This window comes from Calliopsis andreniformis, chromosome 10 (genome assembly GCF_051401765.1).
Source record: "Calliopsis andreniformis isolate RMS-2024a chromosome 10, iyCalAndr_principal, whole genome shotgun sequence".
NCBI lineage: Eukaryota > Metazoa > Arthropoda > Insecta > Hymenoptera > Andrenidae > Calliopsis > Calliopsis andreniformis.
In genome coordinates, this window is record NC_135071.1 from 4,619,633 (window position 1) to 4,635,472 (window position 15,840).

Here is a 15,840-nt window from a genome sequence, read left to right on the forward strand (position 1 = left end):
ATTTGATTAAGTTTTAGATTCACGGTTAGAGTATAACCCACTTAACTTTATATAACATTCAATTTTGAATTATTTTTGTATATACATTTACATTATCACTATCACTATCATTCTTCTTCGCAATCAATGTAGTAATAATCCATCCCAAATAATCTTCTAAGCCCCTAATCATTATCTTCCGCCTCAATCCACAACTCATGTACAGTTAAATCTTGTTGCCATCTCCATCGACAGCTGCTAATAGCCCTTCGATAAGTCAACTTTATGTAATCATTAATTGACACTGCTTCTTTAGTAAGGTTAAAATTAAAAACATTATGAAACATCTCATCATATAAATTCTTTCAAAGTAAAAGATTAAAATAACAAATCCTATTTCTTATTTAAATGCTTACTATATTATTTAAATGTATAAACCACTATAGAACCGTACATTAAGTTTTATAATTTATATAATAGTCAATATTAGCAGCGTAGACAAGAACATTTGGAGTACATGCCAATCGTTCACAATTAATTAGAGAATCGTCCTCGAAATATTTACTGTTGCGTATCATATTAGCAACGCATGACAAGTCCGTTTTTGGTGTGACACCATTTTGTTTTGGAACATTTACAAAATTTATAAACTGAACATTAATATGATGCGTATTTTCATACAATTGTGATCTCAAAAGATTAACACATTTTTCATGATTAAATAAATTATTAAACGTTTCCAGAGTGTAATAATGGAGATATTAGCTAGATTAAGTTTTATAAACACAATGTCACGAATTCTGATAAATCTATTACAAATTCCTCAAACCATATTGGTAAACAATGTGAATTCATGGATGGAACACGTTCTTGAATATGTGCACGCTTCTCAATGAGTGCACCCTATATTGATGTTGGTAGTAGAAGTTGAGTACTTCGATTATCATCAAAAATAATTTCCACAGTCGATACAGATCCGATTTTTAAATATTTACAAGGTGTTGATGTCAGCGGGTATCTTTCCTTCAAGATACGAACAGAGCGTGATTGTTTGAAAGTAGAATTAAAATTAGAAGATCTAGAGACGCGGTAGCGTCTCGACGTCAAGTACATGAAGTTACACCCTGTATCATTGAGCAATATGCCTAACTGGGGTGCGTACTGTGGAAGGGCGGCCGTCTAGGAGAGGCAACAACTGGGGTGATGCTATCGCAGTCTAACCATGCAGGCACGTATATTGTCGTCATTTCAGTACCCCCTCTACAGTACAGTAATTAGTAAGAGAGGGATAATACGAAGAACAAGGACAGATTCACCCCAGTTCGCTTCTCTCGCTTTGACCTCCCTCCCTCCTTTTTCTTACAGGGGTCCGCACTCCAGTTAGGTATACAGCTCAATGCCCTGTATATACATCGACTGTATATGTATCTGACTGTATGTACACCCGGCGAAAAAATCGGCTTCCCTCAGAAAATGGCAACGTCGGAAGCCGGGCTCCCTGATGTCTGAGAATCACTGGCGAGATCCGTAGCTTACGCGAGATAGGTGCACAAGCGTTTATTTATTTGACTGAAATAGAATTTTGCTGGACTAAACATTACAAGTAAAAGCGATTTCGCTCACTGGGCAGCGATATAAAAATATGATGGACTCGATTCTTAATTTAGTTCTGATATAGTTAATATACAGACTGCGGATGTTTGTGCAAATGCATATTTTTATCGAAAATAGATAAAAAAGTAGGACCTAAACAGAAACTTGTTTTGTCATTAGAGGATTTTAAAAATATAATTTTTATTTTGCATATTTTGCATATTGCATATGTTTTGCAGAATTGCATATTTCTTACATAAACGCATAAATTTTGCATAAATACATATTCGACTATTTAATGCTACACCAGAATAAATAAGATAGATGTGCCTAAAGGATTGAGTAGCTACGATCCACAACATGTTGTAATTTCGATGTGGCAAATACTGTATTGACAAAACAAAGACGATGGTATGATGTGTACACAGACGGAGTCACGCCGCAGTTAATCTCTATTGTTCAAGTAAATCAGCAGCTATAATGATTTCGTTTGAAGCATATCTTTCGAAGACAAACGTACATAGTGCCTATTAGTAGTGAAGTATTTGCATCAAAACTTAGAGATGCCTCAATCAAAAAACAGCAAGTGTGTAATGCTGGCTAAGTGGATTACATCTGTGCAAGATAATTATATTGTTGCAAGAGGGACACAATATACTGTAAAGCATGCGACAAGGAGATTTGCTGCGATAGAAAATCGCTACTACAAACAATAATCCACAAAATAAAGCAAGTTCGTCGAGGAAAATTCGATCAACTCCCCAAGCCCAAATGCACTTATCCATCCCCACATTCCGCAGGTAATTCGCCCACTATCCTGACATAACCTGACGTTATTTCTCTTTATTCCTACCCCTTTCTCCTCACAAATAAGTAAACAATTAGAAAGAAGGCATTTTGTAGAAGCTTATATAAATAAAATTACGACTTAGCATTAAGTAACTGGACAAAGATAGGACGGAGAAGGTAATTAAAAAAAGATTAAAGAATTAAAAAGAAATTACAAATAAAAAATAAATATCTCACACTTAGCGTGGCTAAGAAAGGAGTATCACATTCGTTTCTGCGCTAGTTTCGCGCCAGTTACCGGTACAGAAATAACAGAGGGCGTGCCGTGATTAGCACCACCCCTGTCTGCCGCATGGCAGTGATACCATGCTCTCTGTCATTCCTGTGCGCGGAACAGAGAGCATACGGCCACAGTGATGCGGTAGACAAAGATGGCGCTAAACAAGGACAGGTCTTTATGCGCGAGTGAGAGGCTCTTATGCGACGGCGGCCTATGTAGGGTTCGGCGCGTGCAGAATGCCTTCTCACGCCTTCCCTTGTTGGGAAACTGACATGGCGAATTCGTGCGTTCACCTACCCACGATGCATATTAGCTATATCACAGCCAAATTAAGAATCGAGTCCATCATATTTTTGTACCGCTGCCCAGTGAGCGAAATCGCTTTTACTTATAATGTTTAGTCCAGCAAAATTCTATTTCAGCCAAATAAGTAAAAGCTTGTGCACCTATCTCGCGTAAGCTACGGATCCCGCCAGTGATTCTCAGACATTAGGGAGTCCGGCTTCCGACGTTGCCATTTACTGAGAGAAGCCGATTTTGGCGCCGGGTGTATATACATGTATCGACTGTTGCTGCCGTGTGTATCTTTACTCGAGAATCGGTTATTCCAACCTTACCTGAAACTTATTTCATTAATATCTCATCACACGGGTAATATTCTCTAAATTTAAAAGCATTTTTCTTATGTAAACCGCATCTGAGCTGTCCAGTAAGACCAAATTCAATAAAATCGGTCAACCAATGGCAAAGATATCAGAATATCATATCATGGATCAGTCGGAAATTGTACGATTTTTCTTCTGATTCTTCCTACTCAAGCACGTTCCACACACACATTCAACCAAAAGGAGCTAACACATGTTTCGTTCGACGACTCTCGGGATCATTCGGCAGGGCTCGGCGGCCGTCATTGGAAAAAGAACCTGCCAAGTGTTAATTACATTTCGGACGCACCGGTACGGAGATTATCTGTAGTAGAAGGTTATAGAACGGAGAAGCATTTTCATTCGCACAAGTTTCTGAAAATTTGTGCCATGCTTGTGTGAAATATGTTGTAACAAATTGCAGCCAGAATTCTCATTTAAAACATTATTATTTCATTGTTTTAACTACTTTCAGTTTGTAATTCACTAATTAATAAATCTGTCTTGTGTAATGGAACAAAAATTGCAAATATTGATATAATAAATATTTGAAGAAAAATTATGATAGAAATGTATGGTTATTACAACAAATATAATTATACAAGTACTACTATCAATATAAATTGTGTGGTACACCTTGCACTGCCCAAGATGTTAAAAATCATTTGAATTTCAAGACATAATAGAACATAATTTCACAGGATAGATAAATCTGACAGATCCTTGCAATAATTGTGGTAGTTCAAATACAAACATAATGATGAAAATCAATATAACTGCTTCCAAACAAATTTTTATTGCAAAATTAGTTTTTTTCGATCACAATAGTAGTGGAACAACAAAAGTGAAAAGTTTCTACATCAAAGCAACACCTACTACTAAAATACAAATGCGAGATCACTGTTATAAACTTAAGGCAGCGATTTTCCACCATGATAAAAGTATTGCCGATTTTCCACCATGGTAAAAGTATTGCCGATGGTAGATAAATATGACTAATACTATTGTTCTACTTACGTTCTGCTTACGTGTCTCTGATTCTTTTCGAAATTTTTCTTCTAATAGTTCAAAAGAAAGTCGGCAATAACTTGATGCATGCTGAGTTTCTTGTACAAGCATCGAGCACGACGAGAATAAACGCTACGCGTAACTTGTGCTCCGTCTGGACGTCCGAGCGCTGGCTAAAGACGTTCTCTGATTGGTCGATGTTTTTCGTTAATAATTTGTTAACAAAGCCGCAGCAAACATTTTCGCTAAGGAAAAAGTTGTTTAGAATCACCGCAAGAATCACCCTTTAAATTATCGGATACCTGTTGTCGAACACCCTTCATACATATACAGGGTGTTATTTCATATACTTGGCGTCGAGACGCTATCGCATCTCTAAATATTAATCCTATATAAAAATATGATGCTCACTTGCACGAATTTATGCGAAAGTTGAAGAACGGATCACATGTGATCACGTAACTCGTGTCAACGACGTCAAGTAACATTTAAATATGCTAGTCGCGTGACCACTTGTGAACCACCATTGTGTCTTTGAATGCAGCTACTCTCATACGAATTTATGTAACGTATTATATAATGAGACATTTACTTTTCAAATTTATTTTTCTATCTATTAAGATAGAAAGAAAAGTCAAACTATATGATAGCGTCCATTTTTCTACATCTTTATTATGTATTGTCATAAGTATAACGATGGACCTGAAAAATGCAAAGATTGCTAATATTGATTCTTCGAGTTATTCTGCGTAAGAAAGTGTTAAGATACTATGTTAAAAAAATCAAGATTTCGTGAAATATTTCACAGCCTTTATAACTCGTTTATTTAGAAAAAATTTTCGAGCATTCCATCTCCACAATTGTAAGCAGTTCATACATCGTTCCTGAATGTTTTTCCTGACAAAATTAATGTGGTCACTTTCTATGTTTGGACAATGTAATTTCAATTGTACCTCCAAGTCTTCCCCAGAAACAAGTAGTCGTGAATGCACTTCATGAATACATTTTCAGTTACTTCAAGATAACAAATATAAAATATTGCATAAACTACTGATTGTTTGAATATGGTATTCTAATACTTTTTTACGCAGAATGGCGTAAAAGTCATTGATAGAATTGATATTAGTAAAAAATGTGATTCCATGTAGAAAAAAGTGCATTTGCGTTTTTCGGGTACATTATTACACTTATGAAAAAAATAAAACCATAAAGAAATGAACCCAACCATACCATTCAACCTTTCCCTCTACAATCTTTTTTAATCCATTATTAAATTCGAGGTATAAGCTCTTTCAGTTGTGTGTCTCATCCTATACACCACAACTTGCAATCAATAACATACCAAAAGCAACAACCACACCTATATCTTTTCGTTATCAGGGAAAAGATTCAGAATTACAAATAGTAATCAGTTTCTGGATCATGTTCTCCTGTTTCAACAAAGAAAGTAGTTACAACTGTAACTCTATACATACAATTTCTATTACATAAAAGGAAAAAATGACAGTGGTATATATAATTTATCCAATGAAAAAATATATAGTAAATTAGGAAGTATTGAGAACAAACCTCATATCCGGGTAGAGATTTTAAGGCAGATACAATTGCTACAGAGATTACGTGTTGCAGAAGCGAAATATGTTTCCCAAGTATTGTATTCATAAGTACATGAATTTGTAGAGTAAACATCGCACATCCTTGAGGACTTAGCCATATATTCTTACTTCTCCCTTAAAAATTCAGACACGAAATGGTTAGTGAAAATGTTTTCCTTAGTAAAGAAGCTAATTAATAAAATTATGTAATATAACATACCGGGTGTCTCAAAAATGTTGGAGTTCCTTAAAAGGGGTGATTCGAGGGTTGATTTGAAACAACTTTTTCCTTAACGAAAATGTTCTTCGAGGTTTCGTTAACGATATTAATAGAAAACCCCGACCAATCAGAGCGCGAGTATGCCGGTGGAGCGCCCGCGGTAGAGTAGGCTACGCGCTATGCGGCCGCGCTCGTACACGAACAAGCGAGTCAGCACCAGTGGTGGGAAATCGCGAACTTCGGAGTCGATTGTCTCGAAAACGGTGCGAAATATCGAAAAATGTTACTCTTGCTTTTCTACTTGTTATGGGTAAAGGAGTCGAAAAGGAAGAGTAGCACTTTTCGATATCTCGCTCCGTTGGAGAGATATCGTCGACAAGAAGTCATAGCCTGCGTTAAATTTAAAAAATACTGATTACCGACAAATTGAATAAAACTCACCCTTTCGGTAATTCCTTTCCTTCCTTTTTAGAAACCTGTGCTGCTAGGTCACTGTGCCGAGCCGGAACATCTGCGGACGAAATGGTTGTATGGTAGTTCAGCGCCCTGTGCACAGCTGATCGCAGGTATATGCCACCACCCGAAATAAAGGGTTGCGACGTCAAGTGTATCCGAGTTATTGCTGTATCGAAGATGTATTCACTTCACTGCACGACCACCAACACTGATCAAGCAATACAATCACTGAATTTATTTTTAATGGAACTTGTTGTTCCTACGTTGTACAAAGAATTGCTGGCCCCGAAAGGGGCCGATTGTTGTTAATTCATTAAATGCGGCATTAAATCCTGAACTACCATACAACCATTTCGTCCGCAGATGTTCCGGCTCGGCACAGTGACCTAGCAGCACAGGTTTCTAAACCGGAAGGAAAGGAATTACCGAAAGGGTGAGTTTTATTCAATTTGTCAGTAATCAGTATTTTTTAAATTTAACGCAGGCTATGACTTCTTGTCGACGATATCTCTCCAACGGAGCGAGATATCGAAAAGTGCTACTCTTCCTTTTCGACTCCTTTACCCATAACAAGTAAAAAAGCAAGAGTAACATTTTTCGATATTTCGCACCGTTTTTGAGACAATCGACTCCGAAGTTCGCGATTTCCCACCACTGGTGCTGACTCGCTTGTTCGTGTACGAGCGCGGCCGCATAGCGCGTAGCCTACTCTACCGCGGGCGCTCCACCGGCATACTCGCGCTCTGATTGGTCGGGGTTTTCTATTAATATCTCGTTAACGAAGCCTCGAAGAACATTTTCGTTAAGGAAAAAGTTGTTTCAAATCAACCCCCGAATCACCCCTTATAAGGAACTCCAACATTTTTGGGACACCCTGTATACAGTATGTCCCACGAAATCCTGGACAGTCGATTATTTGGTAACCTATTAAAGATACGAAAAAAGTTTTTATATGAAATTGAATGGCAAAAGGGGGCTGATTTATTGGCCGTAACAATTTTGTTTTATCATTATTGTTTACAGAGATATAAAAGTTAAGTTTGGTTTTTTAAATGGGATTATATATTTTTTCTTTGATCAATAGATAATACGTTTCAAGACGAATTCGGCAAACATTAATGTATACACTTTTTCTCAAATAGTTTTTTAGATATTACGCGTAAAAGTTTACTGATTTTCGGTACAAGAAAATCTGCGAGACCAGAAAGCACAGTAGGAAGTCTCGACTCTCGACCACACTTAAAATGCTACGGGTTAAATCGTGCCCCTTGAAACTGATACGAAGAGACTGCTGTAGGAACGGCAGTCCTAAATTCTACACAATAGTTTTGTATACACCGCAGTAATACCATTCACATCTGAAAAAGTTTCTCTACCCCTTTTGTACGAATTTATATTCAAATTGTAATATTAAATTCTTGTCATACATAATATCTTGCCATCATAAGTATTTTCCATTCAAATGTATTGCCAATTTGTTAATTACTTCAAAGTACGAGCAACGCTTTAGCTTCATCCGTTAGCTTTATTTCTTTACTAAAACATGGGCGATATCTTTCTGTATGCCGTAAAGGTAACGGTTGTGAAAAAAACTATTGTGTAGAATTTAGGCTTGTCGTTCCTACCCCAGTCTCTTCGTATCGGTTTCAAGAGGCACCCGTTTAACCAGTAGCGTTTTAAGTGTGGTCGAGAATCGAGACCTCCTACTGTGCTTCCTGATCTCGCAGATTTTCTTGTTCCGAAAATCAGTAAACTTTTACGCGTAATATCTAAAAAACTATTTGAGAAAAAGTGTATACATTAATGTTTGCCGAATTCGTCTTGAAACGTATTATCTATTGATCAAAGAAAAAATATATAATCCCATTTAAAAAACCAAACTTAACTTTTATATCTCTGTAAACAATAATGATAAAACAAAATTGTTACGGCCAATAAATCAGGCCCCTTTTGCCATTCAATTTCATATAAAAACTTTTTTCGTATCTTTAATAGGTTACCAAATAATCGACTGTCCAGGATTTCGTGGGACATACTATATAAGAATTAAATATAAAAAAACCTAATATACAGGGTGTTAAGCTGGAGGAAACTAAAGGAGTGATTCCAAACATCGAAATAAGACAAAGACCAAGAATCGTTATTCTTTCGTTATTTCGTTAAATAACAGTTCAACTTTCATTAGTAAATTATAAATTTTTAAAGGAAGTAATGCTGTATCAGAGCCACTGTCGAAAGAATACACTTGCTTCACGCAAATGGGGCGAAATTGTAGGAGTCTCGATCTAGAATAATGGATATAATAATCACTGATTTCCATAATCTGATCTTTGCCACGGGCTTGCGACGATAATGGTATCTTTCGATTTACTTAGTTTTAGACAGATTTTACTAACCTTCGAGAAATTATAATTAAGAAACAAAGGTTCAACCATAATTTCGGTACTTTTGTTTCACCTTACTTTGATGTCTACAATTTACATAGAGCCGTTTCACGTTATTCGATTTTCGTCGCCTAATTAACAAATAAGCGCTGGCCGATTACCGACCAATATAACGCTGAGACACTACGTGTCTCAAAAAAGGAAAAAGGTCTAGCGACGTAGGAAACGAGAATGCCGCCAAAACAGCGATAACCCGATAAAATGTGAACAGGCACTTACTGCATAACTTTTGAGCCACCTGTCGTCGATCACTCTAGATAGAGTGCTTTTGAAAGGCATGGAATAAATTTAATGGGTGATTCTAGATACTAAAAAGGGCAAAAATCAAAAATGATGATTTCACGTTTGAGGCATCATTTATCAGTTATAAATGTATAAAAATCTAGAGGAAACCACCAGAGATGAACTCGCGCGGAGGTTTCGAGTAGTAATTGCCCCAATAGTAATGTAACACTGACGCAAGGACAAGAAGGAATCACTCACTGTCAAACTGTTGATTAAACATTTTACGTCATTCGGCAAGATTACAGAATAAAGATTATTGAATATCGTTGAAGAAATAGTAAGCTTGTCTATTCGTTGCAATCTATACGGTAACTCAACACTTACTATGAACTAGAAATGGTTGGTATGTACACTGGAATGATCCTTATTTTTTGACTTTTGAAAAATTGCCGCAACACCCTGTTATATGATTCTCTACTCTAAAATATAAACTAGTATTTTTTAATTTAATTTTTGGAAAAATTTTAGAGGTCGCTACCAGCAGTCAAACTTTCAGAAAAAGCATTGTATGGCCATTTCAACCATGAATCCGACTAATTGACTCCAGCATGTTTATTAGCCTATTTTAAAGTCAAATAGCATGTAGAGAGACTTACTTTAGTCAACCCCCTGCCCTACTCTTTTCCTACGCCTGCGAGTCGAGGTTTAGCCCCACCTCGCACTTCAGTTGTCATTAACGACAGAATGCGCATTTGTTTTCCTAAAGCATACGCACTTGTTTTGACTTATGTAACGTCCCTAAAGCGATGCTACGTTGTCCATGGAAGAGCGGCTTTCCGATGGACGAAAAGTGGGGTTCGTGTGGCGTGCGGTTAAGGAGTTAAAATCCAAAGCTTAGATCTTTCTTGACAATAATTTATTCAGTAAAACCCTATTCTAATTCTAACGTAAATACAATACTAATGCCTATTCTAATTCGTTAAATATTTATAAGAACAAATAAGGTTAATTATCATGCACAGACGAGGTTATGTTAATCGTAATCGTTATGCGATATACTTCTATCATTTATCTCGATAACGCGAGAGTTAGGTTATGTGTCTATGCTTAAAATTCGTGAATAGAAGTTAGGTTATGTGTCTAAGCTTTTACATTCGTGAACAAGAGTAATTATGCTGTTATTAATTATTAATCCGTATTAATTGCGGTAGAGGATCCTCTATTTTAGACGATACGCAGTGTAAGTGTGTGTGTGTGTGTGTGTGCAATAGATCTTGTCTCGTATGCCCTGGTCGCTGCCGAAGTTATAGGTGGCTATAACCTAAGAGCGGTCTTAAGGTTTCATGAAACATATAATCTTTGCTTGATTGCCTAAGCATTCGTAAGCCCTTCGTTATCTTTTCTACATCAGTCGCTACCTTGGAGAAAAGACTCTTCAGGAGCGGTCTTAGAAATGCGTCCGACTAGGAATGGCTTCTAGCGCTTGTTGGCAAGCGATTCGTCTGCTTACGGCAAGCACGAACTCTATATTAAAGGAGCATCAAATACTATTTGGTAGAACGGTCGCTACCCCTAAAGGAGCGGTCTCGATCTTTAGTATATCAGCTACCTCCAAGACGTCGCCCGTACTGCACTTGCTTAGAATCGTCGTAGTGCACCTGTCATAAAGTTACTCAAGATTGAACCTGTAAAGGAGCATCGAATACTCTTGATCTCTCGAAAACGGTCGCTACCCCTAAAGGAGCGGTCTCGATCTCACTGGACGAGTATCTCAGCTGCCTCCCAGATCTTCGTCTATTCGGAACCTGATGCCAGAGAGAAGTGTGTTCCTGCTGCTTTCGCAGCTCCTTATATACCCGCCAGTCGGAGTTCGCACATGCGCAGTTGTTCTAATTCTAATGGCGCTCTTATTCTAATAGTGACTGTTTTAATATGAAAACGTACGAAATATGTTATACTTATATGAGAATGTAATTAAAATCTATAATATATAATGTGTGTCGTAATACAAAAATGTCTATTAGTAAATGGATGAACAGAATACGCGCTTATATACAGTAATAAGATAGAAATAGAAAGAGATAGACATATTTACAATAAGATGGAGAGAGACAGCGATAGTAGAGAGAGATAGAGTGAAATAGGAAGAGACAGAGACAGAGACAGAGACAGAGACAGAGACAGAGACAGAGACAGAGACAGAGACAGAGACAGAGACAGAGACAGAGACAGAGACAGAGACAGAGACAGAGACAGAGACAGAGTCGTGGGGCGTTATACCTCCCCCCTTACGGAATCTCTCGTCCTCGAGAGATCGAGTCTTGACTTGGATTTTACCCATTGCTTTTTCAAGATTTTTGGGATTTCCTTTGTCTTTCTGCGCTGAGATGGGTCTTCTTTTGGTGGCCTCGTGCATCGGGTGCACCTGCAGTTCGCATTTGAATTTGGGGGATCCGCAGCGCCGGTTCCAAATAGGCTTCCTATTTGCCACAAATTTTTTCGGGGGTCGTTTTGGGGTAGGTTCTTGTATTGGTTCCAGTCTGGCTCTGGAACGTCCACTTGTAGTAGCCGGTACGGGATCGTGGGTTTTGGGAGGGGTCCAGGGTCCGGGGTTATCGGTCGGGTCAGGGTGACTGGGAGGGACCAGGTTTCCTCTGGAGGCTGGACGGCTGGAGCGTCTTCTGCAGGGGCAGCTGCTTTTGTTGGGACGAGGACTGGGGCGCCCTCTGGATAAAGGCCTGGGACAGCTCTTGCCACCATTATCCTGGTCCCCGGAACGACTGGCACATTGCTCCGCACAGTCGGCTTTGACTGTGTTTCTCGGTGCTGCTTCGTTAGATTAGAGGCTATTAGTATTTTCAAAATGAAAGAATAAAGAAAATTTCAGTTAATGGTTACCGGTCCTAAGACGGATTCTGGGATAGGGAGAATGGGAGCGGGTATCTGGAGTAAATTATCCATGATTCTTTCCAGGTTAGCTCTGTAGGTTCTTCGTTTGCCTGCTCGCTTCGGCATGATGTTCTCTTCTGTGGCGATAGTGATTTTTGCGTTCTTTTATACCCTTTTTCCGAAGCTGTTGAAAAATCTTGTAGGTTTCTGATTGGTCCCCTTGTTTTTCCTGTTTCCTTATTGGTGCGCTTGCAGCTTTGCGCAGGAGTATTTATATCGTTCGAATTTTCCTCTTGCGCATTTGCTTCTTATCGGTCGTGGGGCGCACTTTGGTCGCGCCATCTTGGTTTTGCAATAATGTTCCAAGAAGGTTATGGATATTTGGATGAAATAAATGAAACCCCCTTTTTTTTTTTTTTTATATATATTTTCCTCCCTCTCTCTTCCCTTTTTTTTATTTATTATTATTATTATTATTATTATTATTATATATTTACATGTTTCTTTGGCGGTTCTGTCTGCGATGATATACTAGAAAGAACGCTGTTCGGCAGTTCGTGCAATAATATATTGGTTAAGGCTCTATTACTAATTTAATGCACCTTTTGCATCTGATAGCGTAGTCTACGCTCAGGTGGTGCGAGTGGTACACTTCTACTATTTCATAATTTATACTGCACTGGCGGCAGTAGTCATTCCCATCTTCGTCCGTATAGATGCTTCCCTTTACGCAGTATACGTTGTACCACAGGTCCATCGTCATCAATATTTTGGCGTTAGTGTTGTAAATAAATTGCCTGTGTCCGCACATGTTTTTTTTTTTCCTGGAAAATTGTATGTCCTATATCTTCTTTCTCCCTTTTTTTTTTTTTATTTTATTTTATTTATTTTATTCTTCTTATACGTATATTCTACTTACGGTCTGCCGTTCTTATTCTGAATTATTTGAAATTTCTTGACGTGCTCTTTTTTTTTTCGCTTGTACCAATGGCGGTTTAATGCCTGTGTGTGCTTTAAGGTAGATGGGCTTTCTTAATTCTGTCCATATGGACAACCTTAAGTTGTTTCGGTCCTATAGCAATTTTTACATTATTATTCTCTAGGATTTCAATGACCTGGTAAGGCCCTCTGTATTCGCTACTTAGTTTATCACGTCGCGGATTGAGTAGCATCACATAATCTCCAACTTTGTAGATTTCAGGATGAATTTTCTTGTCATAGTAATATTTTTGTCTATACTTTGATTGTTCGAGATTAGTTCGTGCTAATTCCCGAATGGAATGTAATTTGGAAATTAAATTGTCTACATAATCTGTATAAGTGCCTAGACTGTCATTTGAAGGAATGCTTGAGGATAAGCGCGCTTTTCTGCTGAAGACAAGTTCGTGCGGAGTGAATTTTGTTCCTTCGTGTGTGCTTGTATTATAGGAGAACATTGCTTGAGGTAACCATAGATCCCATTGTTTCTCCTTGGATACGTAATGCTTCAAGTATTCGATGAGAACATGATGACTTCTTTCAATGGAACCATTCGACTGAGGGTGAAAAGCGGAAGTTCGATATTGCTTGATGTGGAAGGCTTGTGCAAATTTCCTCATAAGGGATCCTGTGAAATTAGTGCCTTGATCTGTTAATATTGCCTTTGGGCTACCAAATCTGCATATGAAATGTTCAGTGAACGCTTTGGCAACATCTTCAGATGTGGTCGCCATTAATGGGACTGCAAGGGAGTATTTTGTGAGGTTATCTTGGATTGTCAGAATGTGACTATGATTCCTTTCAGTGTAGGGAAGTGGTCCTAAGATATCCATGGAAATTTTGTCAAATGCATCCACAGGTGTGTCTGTTATTATCATTGGTTCCTTGTTTTTTACTCTAACTAATTTATTTCTTTGACATTGTAGGCAAGTTTTGATGAAATTTGTAACATCATATTTCATGTTTTTCCAGTAGTATTGACTTCTGATGCGATGGTAAGTCTTCTTAATACCTTTATGACCTCCTATTGGTGATTCATGGTTTTCCTTCATGATTTGTAGGCGATCTTGCTGTGGTGGAATCTGGATGGTGCCCTTACACAAAATAAACTTCATATTTGTTTGCAGAAAATTTAACCGGATTAAATTTTGTAATTTATTCCACGGAATTTTTCCTTTTTCTCCTGATATGCATGCTTGCATTATGTTTTCTTGTTGCAGCTTAATCCTTAGTGACTTCAATACCTTATGGAGGGTTTCTTCTGAAGGATTGGTGGTAGTGACTATACCAAAGACAGTGTTCCTACCTTTCTTTAATTCTACTATTTGTCCTGCTTGCAGTGGTTTGCATGGTTTGATTTTTTTCTATTTTATTAATTTTTCCCCTAATGTTCCTAATGGTTTGCCATTCTCATTAATGAATATTATTATCGTTTCCTTCCTCATCCATAGGTGATCGTTGGACTCCTGAATATTAACTCCTACAGGCACATTACTAACAACTTTTGGTTTCTTGTGCACTTCTTTCGTTGGCTTCTTCTGCACTGGTCCATAGACTTGAGGGGTAAGTATTCTGTGTTCCTTCTTGCTGATCCTTATAGGGGATACGGGGGCTGTTAATGTACCACTAGAGTCTGACATTGGTTCCCTTTTAGGTGCGGTAAGTGTTGCTTCGCTGGAACTTGTACTGCTACTAGTTTTTGAGCAAGAATCTATTTTTGGTGGGTCTCTAAATTGATGTTTGGGGACTATTGTTTCCTCGTCAGCTTCCATAATTTCATTCCAGTCAGTAGGTTCTGGTTTTTGCTTAAGGGGAGTTGGTTTACTAGGATTTTTGGCAGGAGGTGATCTTGGGGTTTCATGGACTTCCACTTGAATTGTTCGTTTCTTAGGTGCAGGTTGGTTGGAGGAGGAAGTTGTTTGGCTCTTTTTCCTTTTTTGTTTCTTTTTTTCGTTAACTTCTACTTCTGTTTCGTTATCTGTATCGCTTGAATATATTCTTGCTTGTTTCTTTGGGGCTGGATTCCCAGATGCTGAAGTTGTGGTGCTTCTCTGGCGTGTTGGGAACTGGTGATATTCCTTTTTCTTCTTGTGATCTTCAGGATCAGAGCTAGAGTGAGATGTTGATCTTTGACAGATTCTGTACTGGTGAAATTCCTTTTTCCTCTTGAATTCATCCGAATCTGGGCTTGAGTGAGTAATTGCTCGTTTTGCATATACAGGAAGTGAAGTCGGATTCCTGGATAAGGTGTCGGCGTTAGTATTATATTTGCCAGGTTTATAAACGATTTTAAACTCATACTCAGCTAGTTTTAGTTTCCAACGCATTAACCGTGACGTTGGGTTAGTCAGATTTTGTAACCATTCTAATGGTTTGTGGTCTGTGATGAGAAGGAATTTCTTGCCATACACATAAGGTCTAAAGTGATGCACAGCATATACTACAGCAAGTAATTCTCGCTCTGTTGGAGAGTATCTTGTCTCGGCATCGTTCAGGACTCTGGATGCATATGCTATGGGAAGGTCCTTACCGATTTCTCCTTGGCTGAGAACAGCACCTACAGCAAAGCCAGATGCATCTGTTGTTATGTTGAACATCCTGTTAAAATCAGGGTACTGTAAGATAGGCTCTTTACAAAGTGCATCTCGTAGAAATTCGAATGCTTTATGTTGATTTCCTGTCCACTCGAAAGTGTAGTCCTTTTTTGTTAAGTTTGTTAAAGGTCTAGCAATTTTAGAAA

The 15,840-nt window shown here is 38.1% G+C and overlaps 1 protein-coding gene across 2 annotated transcripts in view; it reads right to left on the reverse strand.

Annotated features, from left to right (window-relative positions):
- The window catches only part of Hcs (holocarboxylase synthetase-like protein), a 348,010-nt gene that overhangs the window by 50,893 nt on the left and 281,277 nt on the right, over nt 1-15,840 (reverse strand). For both annotated transcript variants that reach the window (XM_076386483.1, XM_076386482.1), the window contains one exon: nt 5,863-6,023. In XM_076386483.1, the coding sequence (XP_076242598.1) occupies nt 5,863-6,023 (161 nt within the window). The remainder of the gene's footprint in view (nt 1-5,862; nt 6,024-15,840) is intronic.